Source organism: Bombus bifarius, unplaced genomic scaffold (assembly GCF_011952205.1).
Source record: "Bombus bifarius isolate JDL3187 unplaced genomic scaffold, Bbif_JDL3187 scf7180000007977, whole genome shotgun sequence".
Classification (NCBI taxonomy): domain Eukaryota; kingdom Metazoa; phylum Arthropoda; class Insecta; order Hymenoptera; family Apidae; genus Bombus; species Bombus bifarius.
The window spans coordinates 5,209,617-5,226,672 of record NW_022884362.1 but is presented as its reverse complement, the minus strand read 5'-3'; the positions used below and the strand labels follow the sequence as shown (position 1 = coordinate 5,226,672).

At 44.3% G+C, this 17,056-nt stretch overlaps 1 protein-coding gene across 2 annotated transcripts in view; it reads right to left on the bottom strand.

Annotated features, from left to right (window-relative positions):
- LOC117204054 (protein O-mannosyl-transferase TMTC2-like) overlaps positions 1-17,056 on the bottom strand; it is a 166,738-nt gene that overhangs the window by 25,796 nt on the left and 123,886 nt on the right. For both annotated transcript variants that reach the window (XM_033441054.1, XM_033441056.1), the window contains exon 7: positions 2,138-2,382. In XM_033441054.1, the coding sequence (XP_033296945.1) occupies positions 2,138-2,382 (245 nt within the window). The remainder of the gene's footprint in view (positions 1-2,137; positions 2,383-17,056) is intronic.

The window sequence follows — 17,056 nt, the reverse complement described above, 5'->3', positions numbered from 1 at the left end:
CCACGCTACGAGCACGTAGAAAGCACGGAGCCAGTGTGACCTGGATGGTACACGCCAGAATGAAACACGGAGGAAGAGAAACAGAAAGAGGGAGGGAGGAGGGTTGTCGGAGAGGGTGGAGTATCTCGTAAAAATGCAAACTTCTCTTTTCTTCGTCGAAGTCGAGCGCGAAGCTCGGGTCGTTGTACGAGTCGTTGTTGTCGCGTCGTTGTCCAAAAAAAGTTCAACGTGCGTTTCCACTTGGAAAAAAACACACACCAAACTGTTGGAGGACCGCGTTCGATAGGGTGGAAGGAGTGTACGAGCCGGAGGATGATCGGTGAAATTTTCGGGGAGTAACTCGCTCGAGTGTGGAGCCACGGTGACGAGAATAAGGGAAACGATTCTCCAAACTGGAAATGGAATGCTTTAAAGAAAAAACAAACGCTTGCCTCTATACGGGAAAGTTGGGTAATTGCGATCGGGAGCCACGACGCCCATAAGACAATGATCGAGCAGCTGGAATTGTTGCTCGCGGTTGAAGTAACCTTGGAAAGCAATTAAGAGCTGTGACGGAGCAGCGACCGATGGAAAAGGTCGAGAATCACTTCTGGATTGATCGCGTGCCAGCCTCGTACGGGGCTTGAAAAGGTTGTTCGTGGCTGGAAACGCCGACGCGAAGGTTACCAAGATATGGAATAATTCTGTAATTTACAGTGACATAAATCAAAGCAGGCTTCTCGCTCGTGAGTTTCCTGGCGATGGCAAAACTATGGAGATATAGTTACACTTATCGATCTCCGACAACGTCAGGATTTTCTGCGATACAGCGTTCACGTGCTGCATAGTTACGAATCCCTTCCAAAGTTTCTATTTCATTCAAAGTATATCTCGTTTCTCGTAGCTTTGTCGCAGTTTGATACAAATTCACCATGTAACTACATTAACGGCGCCTATGGTACAATGAGTTGGACTGAAAAACCCGCAACCCAATTCCTCGCCAGGCTATCTACAACCATAATAACTTCGTTCCACCGAGCATAATCGAAGTATTTTCAATTCAGATTTTTTTCCGCTTTCGACTCGGCGCTATCGTATTCGAAGGATCATGGGCGAGGAGTTCGCGGAGATGGCTGTCGCGCGGAAATTCGCAGGAGATTAAATGAAAATTGAAAGAGTTAAATGCGACGGTAATTTTTTTTTCTCGCGCGTTGCAAAAAGGAAAGCACGATACGCGAGGAAATGGACGGGAGAAATACCATGGGCCGAGGGAGAGGTAGAACGGTTGCGCAGGATTACGGCGAGCTTAAAATTTTTAATTTTGGTTTACGACGCGACTGAAAATCATATTTGCGGCCGGCTTGCATACGCGGGACATTCCGCTCTCGGTGATGCAAACAACGTCGACATCGGCGCTACTTTTCGTATGGAAGCTGCTATTTCGCCCGTTTATTTCTTTCTTTTTTTCTTTTTTTTTTTCCCACGCGTCGATACAACGTTAATTGCTTTGGCCGTGCACATACGCGACTTTGTCTTGGACTCGTCCAAAAAACGATCATAGCAGGAGTGCAACTTTGGGGCGCGATCGATACTTGGTGAATTTAATTAGCCACCCCTGGTATCCTCGCGTGTTTTCCAACAACGGGTAATTACGAAAATTGCAATTCATACGGGCAAACATACCTTCGCGCGCGATCGTGCGCGGCTACTAATTCGATTTAATGAAGAAGCTCGCGGTAATGTTACAATCAAAACATCGTACCGCCTGTCGATCGATAGTAAACGAATTATAATTTTACAAGACCCTCTCGCCTCCAGTTCGACTCGCGTGTGGCATGAATAATCGCGAAGCGTGTTAGGCATGATTCGCCATAACCGATCCTTCTTAACGTAAACGAGCACTCCGATTGAATCCTATCTACGACTTCATCGTAGGTATATATATCTTCTTACGTGTCAAATAACACGAGACGCGGTCAGAGAATATACAAGTCGCGTAATTTCCCGTAAAATCAATCGTACAAATTCCTTTGACAAATCGATTTGATGGAAGACGATTCGTCAAAGGAAATGCAGGAATGCGAAGTGCAGCTGCTTGTCCGTAAGTGGCTGCTCTGCGTAAATGGAGTAACAAGCTGCAAGTGATTTGAACACTGACCTGAGGTGGATAGTGATCTGGCAACGCATGCAGCGCTTCCCTGTACGCGGACAGGGCCCTTTGTAATCTACCCTGATCGGCGTAGAGAGCGCCTAATTGAAGGAGGGCCTGTACTCTGGCTGCCTCGTGAGCCCTCTTGTCCTTGAGGCCGGAACCGTCCAAGGATGCGCCGGCCCGCAAAACCGCAGCCGCTTCCGTTCCACGTCCGACCGAGGCCAGCGCCGCGCCCAGATTCACGTAAGCCTCTGCAAAGACAAACGATAAGGATCATGAGCGCCGTTGGATTACCGCCTTGTGCCTGTGTGATACGCTCTGCCGTTCTCTCTCCAGAGAGATCGGCCATGAATTTATATAAATCGAATCGGCCGCGTTTTTCCATTTGTCCTCCTACATTCCTACCAGACAGTCCATTTCTCTTTCGAGCTTTCTTTAGGACCTTCTTTTGTCTTCCCATCTCGCGAAAGCATCGATGAATTATGCAATGTAGATATATATGTGTTTCGTTAGTCGAAAGATTATAGCAGTCAGATAGCGTGATTTTTTCAATGTGCAAGAGTGTGACAAACACACGTACTCGAATCGTTTATTTTGGGAGTGGTGTAAGTGATGGAGAGTCCATTTTCTCTTGTTTTCAAGCATTCGAGTGTTTGCGTTTCCATCGTATTGAAATATTCTCTATGTGTTTATGTAAATGTAAATACATTATACGAATAGCTTTTTTTTTAGAATTAACTAGACCAATATATCTTTTCTGGAGTCACGAATGGATTTACGTCGTTCACAAAAATGGTGAATTGTACAATTCATTAGAGTTTAAGTATTTAAAATTATTAAAAAAAAAATATATATATACACAGCGTACAGAAATATACAAAAAATGCACGGTATTTGATAATAGATAGAATAAAAGTAAATAAATGACAATTATCGTAATATCATGTTAGAGTACGGTAACAGCACCCGTATCATTGTCTGATCTTAATGTTAACGCGAGTTTGTCAATTGAGAAAAGAATGTCGCAACGTCGTAATATTTTCTTTAAAACCAAATGACTTGCACTTCGATACGACCTGATGTAAGTGTAAAACTATTATTAATCTTGTAATACTTTCAAGTTGTAACAATAACATTTAATTATAACAATTTAATCTCATAATAATAATAAAAATAACAATTTAATAAATGAAATAATAATTGACGATATTACCGAATCGCATTTAAATAACTTGCTCACATCCGTATTTGCAATATATATCATGTCAGATACAAAAGTTAGGATTACATTCGCTACCCATTTGTTTTTGATTATTGGTGCCCCTACTGTTTGATCGTGTTACAGATTACAGGAAATGAACTTACACGGCTTGCAAAGTAAATGATTACGCAATTCCATTTATTAACGGAATTTCAATTGATGGAAACAGACGAATGTATTAAAATTTAAATTATAAATTGTATACAAATAAAATGTTCACATTGAAATATGTGTGAATCCCTAATTTCTGCAAGAAACGAAATCAAGCCACTTTCGAAATAAACGTTCGATCTAATCCCGAAATCAAATCGACGTGGGACTGTTTTAATTTCGTTTTTACCACTGACTTTATCTCGGGCAACCATATACAGTTAATAGATATCGATAGAAACATTAGTTAGAAGCTAAAATTGCTATCATTAGAAAGGTAATACAATTAAGTTTTAATGAAAGTTAATCTCGCGAAGGCACTTTTGTCTCATATTGATATGTTACATCAATTGACACATATATTTCAAGCTACATTCTAAAGGTTTACGTAGATTTTATAAAATGTCATTACGGATGAAGATAAAACTTCAACGACACGGATACATTGCTTGTTTCAGTTTATATCTGGCAAAGTAATCCGGTTATACGAAGAAATAAAAAATCGGCAGCAGAGAAATATTCTTCGATCACAACTTAAAAATAAAACAAATATGTTAATCTTTCGATGAAATTTCACCATGTACAGTGTATACGTAAGTAATCGGATGGATAAAGCTACCTCCATGTGTAATGGTGCTTTGAAATATCGTTATAGTCGGAGAAAAAGTACTGGAAAGGGCCAGAGAGAAAATGCTATGAAATATTAAGAACGGCGAAGTCGCGTCGGACGTTTAATTTAAGAAACTACGGTGCGGCACAATCATAACAAGATCTACTTTTTGCTCGATTCACTGGAAAGCAGAAGAGGGCAGGGCAGATTTTTCGCGACGAGGGTTTCTTTAGAAATTCGGACAGAGGCAGTGCTGGGGCCAGTCTTTAACGTAAATTCAGACATTCATAGCATGGCTACCACTTCGCTTCTTGCCCTGTCCGTTTCTAGTTAAAAGGGCATTGCCTGGCTTCCGGGGTCGGCTGCTTTTACGACTCGACGGCGAATCGGGTTAACTCCGCATGAATTCCCGCCTTTTGTCGCGTGTTTCCCGTATTTCCTTGGCTAATTACTAAATATCGTGCGAAACGGCGACCTGCCGGATGCCCAGCGTCGTCGAAACGTGGTGGAAATGCTTCGAGGGACGAAGATTAACTTAGCTCTCGCGCTAATTTCCGCCGTTTGTTTCTTTCATCATTCAGGATTTTAATTAAAACGAAAACGTCCTCTCTCTTGCAAGAGCAATCCCATAAACACGAGGAAATACCGGAGAATCTACTTTCCTTATGAACTCTGAAAAGTTTCGATCTCAAAGATAAGAATATCCATCGCTTTCTTCTTCTCCCATACTTCCACGGATTTTTTACACTTTTTTACCGTTGAATTTAGTACACGCCATTGTAGTCGCTAAACGATTCGCGGACACAATGACAAGGCAACCGTATCTAGGGATGCAAAGTGGAGAGAGTGGGCGATCTCGAGGAGCCGGACAAAAAGCCGCAGTCGGCTATGACTTTAATTAAAAATTTCAAGTTACCGCGAGGTATCCTTGGTCGCAGCGGTCGAATCCCCGCAGAGGCCGCGTCGCCGAACAACCAGGCCAAAGTGAAACGTATTAAAAAGTTTATTTCCACTTTTATTGTCACCCTCGTGGAACGTGATCCCTTACGCTCATAGGGAAAAGATACGGAGAGGGAAAGAGAACGGGAAGAGGCGGGATGGAACGGGGGCAGAAACGATGAGGTGGTGGAAGAGCACGATGAATCTCGGTGGATCGATAGTGGGAACGCGGGAGCCTTCTTAATTCGAAGCAATCTGCTTCTTCGAGATTTCCAACGACGGATTTCCAATTCCTGACCTCTCCCATAGGGATCGACCGATTCGATCCTCTAATTTCGTCGCGTTTAACTTTCCTACGGCCAGCCGTTTTACCGTTCAACCGGCTAAACGTAATATACTACGGTTCGCGGAGGCGGTTGCTAATCCCGATATCATCCGACGCGATATTACAGCACGAACGTAAGACGTTTACCCTCACGCCTCCAGTTGCGCAGTATAAACAGGCACCTGGGAAGACTTTCATTAACGAGCCGTGTGATTGGCAAATTTTCCGAGACGCCTCTATCGCATACCCGGCTAAATCCGGTTTGGTTTAACGAAATCCCCCGATAACGGGGATCATTTTTCCCTACCAGAGATCGGATAGCGACAAAGCTATATTCCCATAACTTGATTCTCATGGGCTCGTATAAATCGTAAGTAATTGGTGCGAGCTCGGCACGTGTATTTCGATAATTCTCAGCGTGGCATTCAAACTGTGTATGAAGGGCGAAAAAGAGAAGAAAGAAGAAAGGAATGTGGTGAACGGTGAGACACGTTGTTGGTTAAATTGACAACGAGACGAGTTGATTTCGTTAACTATATTTACAGATATTTTAAAATGTAGAATACAAAGTTAATCGCAAGCGTTGCTCGCTCGATGATGTTCGTTATAAGATCGCGCGATACTGCGGTACTGATACTAATTGTTATGCTGATTCGCTAGACTGATTCGTTATACTTATTCGTTCGACTGATGATCTCGATGTCTCGATACTGATATTGATTCGTGCGACTGGCTGACTGACTATGTCTGGAGAACATGGTCGTCTATTTATACTGGTCGAGGGGAGTACCGGAAGGTTTGAACTTGTCGCCAGTTGTCGGTTGCACGTAGCAGCGAAATTGCTTTGTCCAGAGTTTGTTTATTACGTTATGTGCGTCGTACAGTGTTAATCCTCTGTGGCAAAACAACTACGTGAGGCATTTTCGAATCGAAACGTCCTAAGACGCCACAGGAGGAAAGAACATGATGCATGCAGTTTCAGTAAGAACTAACCTGCGGTAGGTTCGCTCAATCGTACGTGTCATCTTTAATGTACTAAGATTTGAATGTAAGAGGAGTACGATATTGAGAATCGAATTGTCTCCTTATAATTATAGAATTGGTTCGTCATAAGCTCGATCCATTGATAAAGCGTCGTTAATTGATGATAAGTTACGGAGATAAGTTTCCGGCGGCAACTTGTCGTTGGCTAACCGCACGGTAAAATGACTTTTCCGACGCACTAACGAGCAATCGATAGCAGATCTCGTGTCACTGGGCCTTCAAAGATACACCGCATCGACGAGCTCAAGTTAAACGCGGTTGAACCTTTCCAGCGCATCATTCGATGTATAGCGTCATCCCTCGTATATACAGAAACATCTGCGACGTCGTGGATTATTCACGAAATGCCGGTCGCAATTCCCCGTGTAATCCGTCACCATATCGAAGCTGCTTCCCTCGTCACTAGGACCGGACAGAGTTTTAAGATATTACGTTCGCGATTACTCGATAGAAGCTGTACAACTAACATCGATAGTACAGTTACTTCTGCGATGTAGGGAGCTTTTAAATTAAAATTAAAATTACTTTAAAATAAAAATTACTAAGATGTATGAACGACGAGATTAGATGAAACGTCGAGACACTCGACGAATATATATACAGATGGAAGAGAGACATTGAATTTTAGATTATTACAATATCGAATGAGTTCTCTAACCGGAGATATATTTGATCACATTCGATTTAAATTTTGAGCGTCCACTTATTCTTTATTCACGCCTTAATTTCAAGCGTTCGAATCTTTCATAGTAAGTAAAAAAAATTACCGTTTCCACAGTATCAAGTAGTCGCGCCGATTAATAGGCGAACAGCAACCCGGTACGCCATCTATTTTAATATTAACTGCATTAAGGTTAAGGTATATTTTATACGATCTTAAATAAGCCTTCGTATCCATTATCTTCTCAAGTTTCTGCCAATTCGCTCGTTCATATGCTTCGGACGTGTAAACTTTGATGCTTGACCGATTTTACGAGCTCGTTATAACACCGAGCCCACCGTACACGTATAGACGTCGCGCAACTGTATCCATAAGGTGGGGAAACTCGACCAAAGAGCCTCTCGGATACTCTAATTCCATAGAGTATCCCCCGAGACCGCGACGAAGAAAATGGATTGCCCGGCTGCCTCCGCGCTCCTTATTCAAAATAATGTGAAGCATAGGGGGTTGGTTCTATAAGGCGGCCGACAGGAAATTGCCATTTCGATGCTCCGGTTTCTCTTCTTTTAATGGAAACTTTTTGTTAATTAAAGAATCGACCCGGTGGGCCTGCGAGATAGCAATTTACCAAGTCGGTTTTTATATTTTTCAGACAGTTGCAACGAGGTGAGGCGATAGTTTCTTAGAGAAAGAAACACGTACATATTAAGATTATTCGGCGGATAATGCGCGGCTTGAATATCGTGTACTTGGAACGTTGCTGAGACTATTTTGGACTGAAGGGAGTGTATCGTCGAACGGATGATTATCTCGCGATTTTTCAACGTGATACCGCGTTATGGCCTTTATAAATTAAACGGGTAGCCACCGTTGAATGAGGGAACCAGGATGCAGAGGTAGGACGATCATTGAAGAGATTTACGCGCGAATAATTAATTAAAAGCGGGCGAGTTTCGTCGAGCGATTCGCAGATATTTCAAATTTGCGTGGCCGCGCAGATTTTGCCGGATCCGAGACGATGTAGCCGACAGTCTGTGTGCTCAATCGATTTTCAACAAAAGAAAGAAATTCTCGATTTTCCGTTTCTTCCTTTATGCATTTGATACGAGTAATCCCAGTTTCTTTTCTGCCGAGATAAAATAAAATACGAACTTTTCAAGCGACGTGAGGAGTGAATGTAATAGATCTCTTGTAGCGAAACGAGCTCGATCAATTCTGACGGATTATTAAGCTGGTAAACAAGCTGGGTACGCTGTGATTCCACATCGGCGATCGCCACCTGTAAAATTCGTTATGACGCGACCCGAACCGGATATTTACTGCGATAGCTTTTACCAGCAAACAAAAACGAACGGTACCAACTCGCGTATATCTGATCCTATTAACGTACCGCGGCAATTACCGCGATCGGATATCCCGGAACAATATTTCTTTTCCGTGCAAGTCCAAGTAATCGTGTTCGAGTTTAGAAGACTGTGTGTTGATCGAAATCGATTTTGTACCTCTACTTGGCCAACTATGCTTTCCTTCATCGTTGTGATCGATCATGAAACGCCGACATCCTAAAAATAGGCACACTACGATGAATAATAAATAAATATTCTTGCGAGGACTTTAAAGCGAAGATAATAACGTCGTGCAAGAATGCAATAGGATAATATGCAATAGATGCGAAAAGAGGGAGATAATGAATGAACTGCTCGTACATGTACAACGAACTACAAGTGTCAGGAATAACGTGGAAGAGATTGCAGGTTTGCGGTGGGGCTTGGAACGCGTGCTTGAACGAGCTCGAGGAATGCGTGCGAAGTTTTAAGCGCAAGAAAACGCGTGTCGTTTACCCCTGACGTCTATGTCGGAGAATATTCCAATGACATAGAGGAAGTCTCCATTTCCCACGGCGATCCCGTTACTTCTGCGCGTTGCAAGATGACGCAGAGCTCGAACTTAAGTCGGGGAAAATATCAGAAATAACAACCTCGGGACAACATCGTCTAATATATGCCGCCGGGGGCAAGGGGAAAAGAAAGACGAGTAATATTTCACCGGCAGCGAAAAACACTCGTTTCCACGACTTTTCGCGAGTTCGTCGCCGGAAAAACATGGGCGCGCGACGGGGCTGGTTCCTCGGACGGCAAAAACCAACGTCCTCCGTTCATGCTCGAGACGAACTTCCTCGTTGGTGGGGTTGATTCGCGGAAAACGCGAGAAAGAGGGGCGCCAGTTGGAAAAAGTGGAAACGACGAGGCAAGGCGCGAAACGTTTCGAGACCTGGCTACTTCTATCACAAAGATATACATATATCGCATCGTATCGTTGCCATTTTTGCACGTTTCTGACGTTGACCGGATCTGAATTGCACGAAGGTGAACGACGATGACGACGAGTCAGGTGGTCGAGGGACAGAAAGCACGCCGGTGCTGGATACTGGCGGTTGGAGGTGGGAGGCGGCGGTGGAAGAAGAATGGCCAGACGGAAACTGCTGTTTCATCTCCGACTCCGCCAACTTGGCAAGACCGCCGCCCTGTTTGCTTCCTAATTACGAAAGAGAGAGAATAAGATGCGCGAGAGGTTCGTAGAAAAGGAGACGAAGGAGCTGAAGGGGACCAAGCTCGTAGGTGAACGGGGTGAAAAGGAAAACGAGGGACAAAGTAAGACGGAACGTAGCGAAGAAACGTCGTGGAAAGATGAAGAGAGACGGAGGAGCTGGTGCTGAAGCGAATTCAACTCCGGGCGCTCACGGAATTAAGATTCCATCGTGCAGTCGAGTTTTGTGTGTGCCTTGCAATTTCCTGGTTAACCCGACCGTTCCCTCTTTCGCGTAGACTCCGACCGTGATTCACTTCCCGCGTCCATCGCGCTGTTCCCATCTTCGATCGATAAATTTCATGGAAAACTTTTGGACTTCCTAATCATCCGTGTATGCATAGTTCATTTCTGTGATTTTGTAATAACTTGGTGGAGTCGATTTTCGTGGACAGAGCACTGATTAAGAGGCGATGAAAGAGAAGGAACGAGGGCGCGTAAAGTTTCATGAGTTACAATATGGAAATCGTCGATAGACCGGTATCAATTGCGAATAATTTTCTGTCTCGTTTGGGAGGTCATCGTGTACGATTAACGCGACGATTGATACTCCGTGGTGTTCTTTTTGCTCCCCTGTTAACGACGCAAATCGTTCGTGATGGTCAGGGCTTTTAAAACACGACTGGCTCGAGTAATTAGTGGACCGATCTGCCGCCAATTTGTGGACGACAGCCGCGACCAACGCACGACCAGCCAGAACCGCTCGATAAGAGTCGAGGTCTGCCGTTTTTCTGATAACTCACCGTCAAAATTCGCTTCGTTTATTATTCTTGTTTACCGTTTCGTGGCTGGCGTTCGGCATTTAGTTAAATTAATTACATTATACACTTACTACAAATTATACATATTGCATATTATATGGAGATAAAAGTTTCTTATGATAAGTGTCGAAATATTTTCGCCAATTAGTGTACGTTTCTTTCTTATCATTAAACTAACGAAACTTGGAATCTTCGCGAAACACATTGATGAAACGACGGAAACTGAACGCATCAAATATTTGTTAATAGTCGAACGCGTGAGCAACCGAGACAATGGCATCGTAATGCAAAAGTAACTACCACTTACGTAAACAAGATCAAACGATCGCCGCGTTTACATAAACGCTTCGCTATAACGACACGACCGCACATTACGGCGGCTGTACCTCTCTATAAATAAATAAATAACGCTTTGCATAATGCGCCGCTTAATCAGTCGACGCAGGGAAGGTCGCAAGAAACCGCAGCTAAGTAATTCACGTTCGCGATATTAAATCAAATTTGGTTAAATTTAATTGAAATCTCGCGGTGGTTACGCGCGACACAGTTGTAGAACGAAGACTCGCGAACGGTAGCAACGAGTCCGGGAAACGCGTTCCGCTGAATCGCCGCGATAAAACACCATTTGCAGAGTTATTGTGTGTAATTCGTGCTAATTCGATGTCGTGTAGCGCGAACCTCTTTCACCGTTCGCCGCGGTGAGCAAACGGAAATTTTATCGCAGTTCCTGTGCCATTAGACGAAACGTTGTTTTCTCTTCCCATTACGAATCCAAAGCGGTGAGCGAATAAAGGAATAACAACTCTACCGAGGCAGAGGGAATCGTCGTAAATTAATTGGTTAAAATAATTCGTAAATTATCGCGGCCGTTTCAGCACGAGTCGTGAGCACAAAAATGCGTTCGTTCGTTTCGTGGCACGAGTATGTACGTATTGGAGGTGCACACGAGGGACGTACCGGCTGTATCGACCGGCGGAGGATGAAAATGTGCGAGCCCGTCGATATGTGTGTTTACGGTTTCCGTGTATCTAGTGTGTTTATATGCGCGCTCGCGTGTATGAACGCCTAAGCCCGCGTCCGTGCACGTTCAACTTCGTGTGTGTACCTAAATGCGTTTACCTTTGGCCCGTCCTCCGCTTCCGTTTCGCTTCTTCCGTTTTCCTCGCTGTTTCTTTTTTTTCTTTTTTTTTTTTTTTTACCCTCACACGCGTCACGTTGGAGCAACATCGAAGTGAAGTAGCGAAGGCCAGTTAGGGGTTTGGCTAAAAAGTGGCGAAGCAAGGTGCGCCGTTCGGGGACTTGGAGGAGTGGCCGCCCTCGAAATTCGCCCTTGTGTTCCACGGCTCGGCATGGAAAATCCTTTTAAAGGAGAAACTTTACTCGCCCGAGTAGACGAGAAGCTTGGCTCGCTTCCTAGCCCACAGACACGATTATTTTCAGCGTGATATTTTCTAAAGAAGAGGACGACAGTTTCGCAAACGAAGTGACGCTCGCCAAGTTAACGGTGTGTTTCCAAGCAATTTCTTGCATCGACTATCTTTTCGGTAGACCAAAGGTCGGTCCGAATGCTCGGATCAGCCGAGCGTAATTTTGTAAGCAATTTCGCGAATCTCAAATTCCAGTTTCCTGGATATTCCCTGCCACCGCCACTTCGACGATTTCCATCGGGACGAAGGAAGGATCAAAGTATCTGCGCGAAGGATAGGTAGATAGATAGATAGATAGATAGATAGATAGATAGATAGATAGATAGGAAGAGAGAGAGAAAAGAGGAGGTTGTGGTAAGGTGCAGCGGAAGTCCTCGGCCGAATTGCCGTGTTCGGGCGAATCAATCGTGTTAAGTGCTCGTACGGCAACCTGGCTAATTTCCGACGATCCAACTGGGAATCTCTATGCTTGTTCGGGGGTTACGAAGAACAAGACGAGAACCAAACAGGGCGCCCCCTTCCGCGCTTATCTACTTTAGAATTCCTTTATTTTCTGGTCGAACGGAAACGTCGAAATTTGATAAAATTTGGAAGGGAGTTGATGGGAAATCACTCGGTTGGATTTGTAATAAATGCAAAGTGCAACGTGAGCGTAATTAATCAAACAAAATTCCCCTCGCGTGATCGCCAGCAAGGTCCTCTGGCCGACGGATCTGTTAATTTTGCTGATTAATGAAATTTACGGTTTCGACCTGCGAGTTCATCGACGCACGGTTAACATGCGAAAGGACGAGTTGTTTCCGACGTGTGTAGAGAGAGTCTTATGGATCTTGATCGACCGCGCTATTAAGTTATTGCGCGGTAATTCATCTAATTTTACTGTGATCGATGTTTGAAGCCAACATACCGGGGAACGACGTCGGCAATGGCGATGGCGGGAAAATTACGCCGGAAAGTTGTCGCGGCGAGCAATTAATCACGCTCAGATTTCGGGCGATTGTCGTCGCGCGATCGGCGCGCAAAGCCGAATCGTATTTTTCCGTCGATGGAGGGGGACAACGGAATACGAATCTGTTAAACGAATGATAAATTTTTCGCTAAGTTTCATTTTACTTTTACAGTTGTACGTTTCCTGTTCGCATCATCGACTTGATTAGTCATTTCATTAGTCATTGAATTTGTCGAAAGTGAAACGATCGGTGACGTTTTCTGATGGATGTTCCTTATGCATTATTTTCTTTACGTTTAGAAATGTTTTAATGAGAACTTTTTCCTGTACAACGAACGAGTAAGTAAATAAATAAATTTTATACGCGCTTGATCTGCCGAAAGAGACACGAACAGGAACATTCGATTTTTATTCGAAAGTTCTCTACTCGATGCGTTTCATTGCTCGTACAGCTATGACTTTCCGTTTACCTATACTACTTGGCCAGGTCTACTTATGCGGCTACCTGTACTACTCGTAGTCTGATCGTACCTTCCACGCGGTTGGCGATATATTGACTTACTCCAGTAGTCAAAGTTGCATGAACGTGTTCTTATCGAGCTCGCCGGATGTTCGATCGTTCGAACTAATATTAAACGACGCTGTGTTACATCGTAAAGTGTCGTTATCTCCCTACCTTCGTTCCTCGTCTTCAGCTTAAAATTCCACTGCACACAAACACACACACACATACCCACATATACATATACCCGTGCCGCTTAACTTCTATACATTTTGAACTCTAATCCGCAGTGGAGCGTCGAAAGGGAAAGTTCAAGGTAGACTGTACGTGATGGCACGTGTACGTACTAAAGTTAACGGATTTATCTTTACTCGAGAAAAGTTCACGTAAAACGAACGATAAATAAATTAAGAAGCCTATAGTATAAAGTATAAATACGTTTGTATCCAAGTAAATACCGTAATCTAAATAGCAAACATTCGGTGGAGTATCTTGCATGCGTTAATCTCATCGCCCTTAACGTTTAGAGGGCTCTCGTTCGTAATTAATTCAATTAATGGCACACACGACAGCCAAGGCTATCGTGTCTACGGGTGTAACTAGCGTACACGCGTGCAGAGTAATGTGCTACAGGAAGGGACGAGGAATTTGTAATAACGATACCGGTTTTCCGAACGACTGGTTAATCCAGTCACATCTCGCGTGCATAGACCATGGTCATTATTCCTAATGGATTACCGTTCTTGCTTGCCGTTCGATAGTTAAGAGGTAGTAATTAACACCTATCAGCTGTATTCTCTCACCTCACGAATACACCGTATCGTCCCTTGTTTCTACGTTCCAGGATACGTTCCACCCTTGAAATCGAGCTTTCGGGCTTGCTCGAAATGTATCAGATACGCTATCCCATACACGTTCGGGTAATCATTAATCATTGCCTAGTAGAGAGCGTTTGATGACGCGTAACAGTTGTTTATTGTTTCAGGAAATGACGTTACCGTGGTTAGAAGCACAGTTCTGTATGTACAAATCTTGTAAGTGACTGCACGCAGTGTATTTCTCTACAAAACCGGTTTGCTCGCCATAGTTTGAACATTGCCTCTTTGCAAATTCCATTTGTGGTAATTGAGATGGAATTTCCAGAGAGACTGATCACACTTGTTATGGTAATAGATATTTGAACAGAAGTTATTAATGGTTAAAACGGTGGGAGAATTTTGTTAAGGTCGCGGGGACCTCGTTTTCTCTCCGACCACGTACGGTCTTATTCCATTTCTAACAAACGATGTTCTCCAGGGATCGAAGTTCGTCAATTTAATTGTCGTTGTTCGGTAAGACCGTGAGGCGAACTTGGAACACCAGAAAGATCCTCTCGTTTCATTCGCGGAGAACCGATGACTGTGTACAGACTCGAAGCGACGGCCGGGTGTACACTTCACGAGTGCTCGCCGACACGTCTGTTTGCTCGTCGGTTCTCCAGCTTCCCTGCTGGAAGTTGGTTGCTTTAATTGAGTCACTTGTGTATCGCGCAAGGCGTTTTACGTACGCAGCCAAACGGGTAGTCTGGAAAGTTTGTGTCGCAGTAAGTCTTCGGCCCGAGGCGTTTCCTGCTACGCGACATCGTAGTTCAAAGGGAATCGGGGTCTTCAGGTGTTACCGCTTTTTTCCCCTCCCTCCTTCTTGCTCCTGTCCCTCTTTCGTCCACATAGCTTCGAACAAACTTTCCTTCCTTTAAAACGTTCCTTGGCGCTTCAACGTTGGCCGAACTTCGTTTCACTTTTCCAGTCGAGATTCAAGTTTCATTTTGGGTCCTCTATCGATAGTTTGTTTAAAAAGAAAAAGACCTAGTGCTAGTTTAAAGGGAAATTTACTTGAGAATATGTTGGCGAATGTCTAAACATGGACTATCGATAATATCCTCCAAGTTGTCTGTTTCTTCCTCGTTCGAAACACGATAGAACAATATTTTCTCGTTTCAAGCACGCGTTAACCAGACACATCGACCATGTACAAGGCAAAAGTGGTGGCACTCGTGTAGGAGGATCGATCTCGAGACCAGGCGCCGGTGCTTTATTAATAATGCACGTTATTAGCGCGATGTCGCGGCTTTTTACCCCCCAAACACTTGGCGGCCACTTGAAGCGTTTGTCCCTCTCGAGAGGGATGGAGGCGATTATCCATGAAAGTGCTCGAGCCATATTAGCCGATTACGCGGTGCACGCTTCACGGTTAAGCAGCCTCCACGTACACGTAACGATTTCAACGCGGCCGTAGCGTTTAATTGTGGCGCTCCGCTCGGGAAGCTCCTCCGGGCAGAAAGACTCTTTCTTCTTTTTTACTTTTTCCCTTTTCCTTTTTTACTTTCCTTTTTTTTTCGCTTCGAATTTTTCCGCGCAGGAGGCGCGAAAATTACTACAAAGGGCTCTCGACGTCGTTCCTTTTGTCCCTTGCCACCCTTCTTCTCCATCCCACCATCCCCGTCTCCTCACCGCTCCGCCAACGTCGTCACCGTTGGCCGTGGTCGCTCTCCATTCTCTCAGACCGGCAACAATCGAAAGTCGTTCCACTTCTCGCGAGCAATTTAAAGCTCGGATTATAATTAAAAGTAGCTGAAAAGGCCACTTGTTTCATTGGCCTCGTGGGTCTACTTTCGTTTACGTTAGAGCACGGCAAAGGTCAATACTTCGCTCATTTCATCTGATGAAATTACCAGCGTGGTTACATTTTCTACTTTCCGTATGCGCCGGTTCCCGTGTCCTTTTTCTTTCTCTCTCTCTCTCTCTCAATTTCTTTCACTTTTTATCGTGATGTACCGTTCCAGTAGAACAGTGAATCGTAATTCGGCACCTGCACTCTCGCCTTTCCACGACTGATTTATCCTCTCGCATCGTTCTCTCACGTTGCTCCCTTTTACAACCTCCGCGCTGCGGAACACGTGTTTATTTCTATCTCTTAGAAATCACGGCACCAAACGATCCTATAGTAATATAACCTTGCCAGAACGAATAACAACGAGCGCTTACTTGGGCATAAAACAAAAGCACACAGACCGTTCCGCCGGGCCACGCCAGTTTCTTCTTCGTTCGCGTGTTTATATTCACCGCTGTTTCTTGCATTTGCCTTCGCCAATATTGATCGAATCAATGTTTACTCGGTGTTTATCAGCTACCACACCGAGCGAATTGATACGCTCCGACGCATCAATACGATCAAATTGAGAATTTCCTTGGCAAGTCAAGAGGCCACTAGAAATCCCGCCGTTTACCATTTCTTCGTTCGTTCCTTGGTCCCCCCGAAGAAGGAACGTTTCGCAGTACGCGTCGAAGTTCCGTGCGAATCTGATCAAATCCCGAGCTTGCTTGCGTACAAAAGATGAGATCGCAGACAATTTAGCGCGTACTAAATGTGTATATTCAAATGCGTAACTCGCGCGCGAATCTCACAGCAGTTGGCGAATCCTGTATTCTCTGTATTCCGTGTCAGACTCGAAACTTTCTTGTTCACCATTTCCGCAATATTCTCGAACTTCGGAGAATCGAGCGCGACATGGGCCTGTCTTTGGAAATTGTCGGGACTCGTTCGAGTTCGAGGCTTCCTGGATTCATTGGTATATTCGATAACAAGCACGTCAATGAAGCACGAAAAGAACGTCGAAATCGATGGCACGTTCTGTTAGATCCCTCGGAGGAGAATGTAGAAAGCCTTGCTGT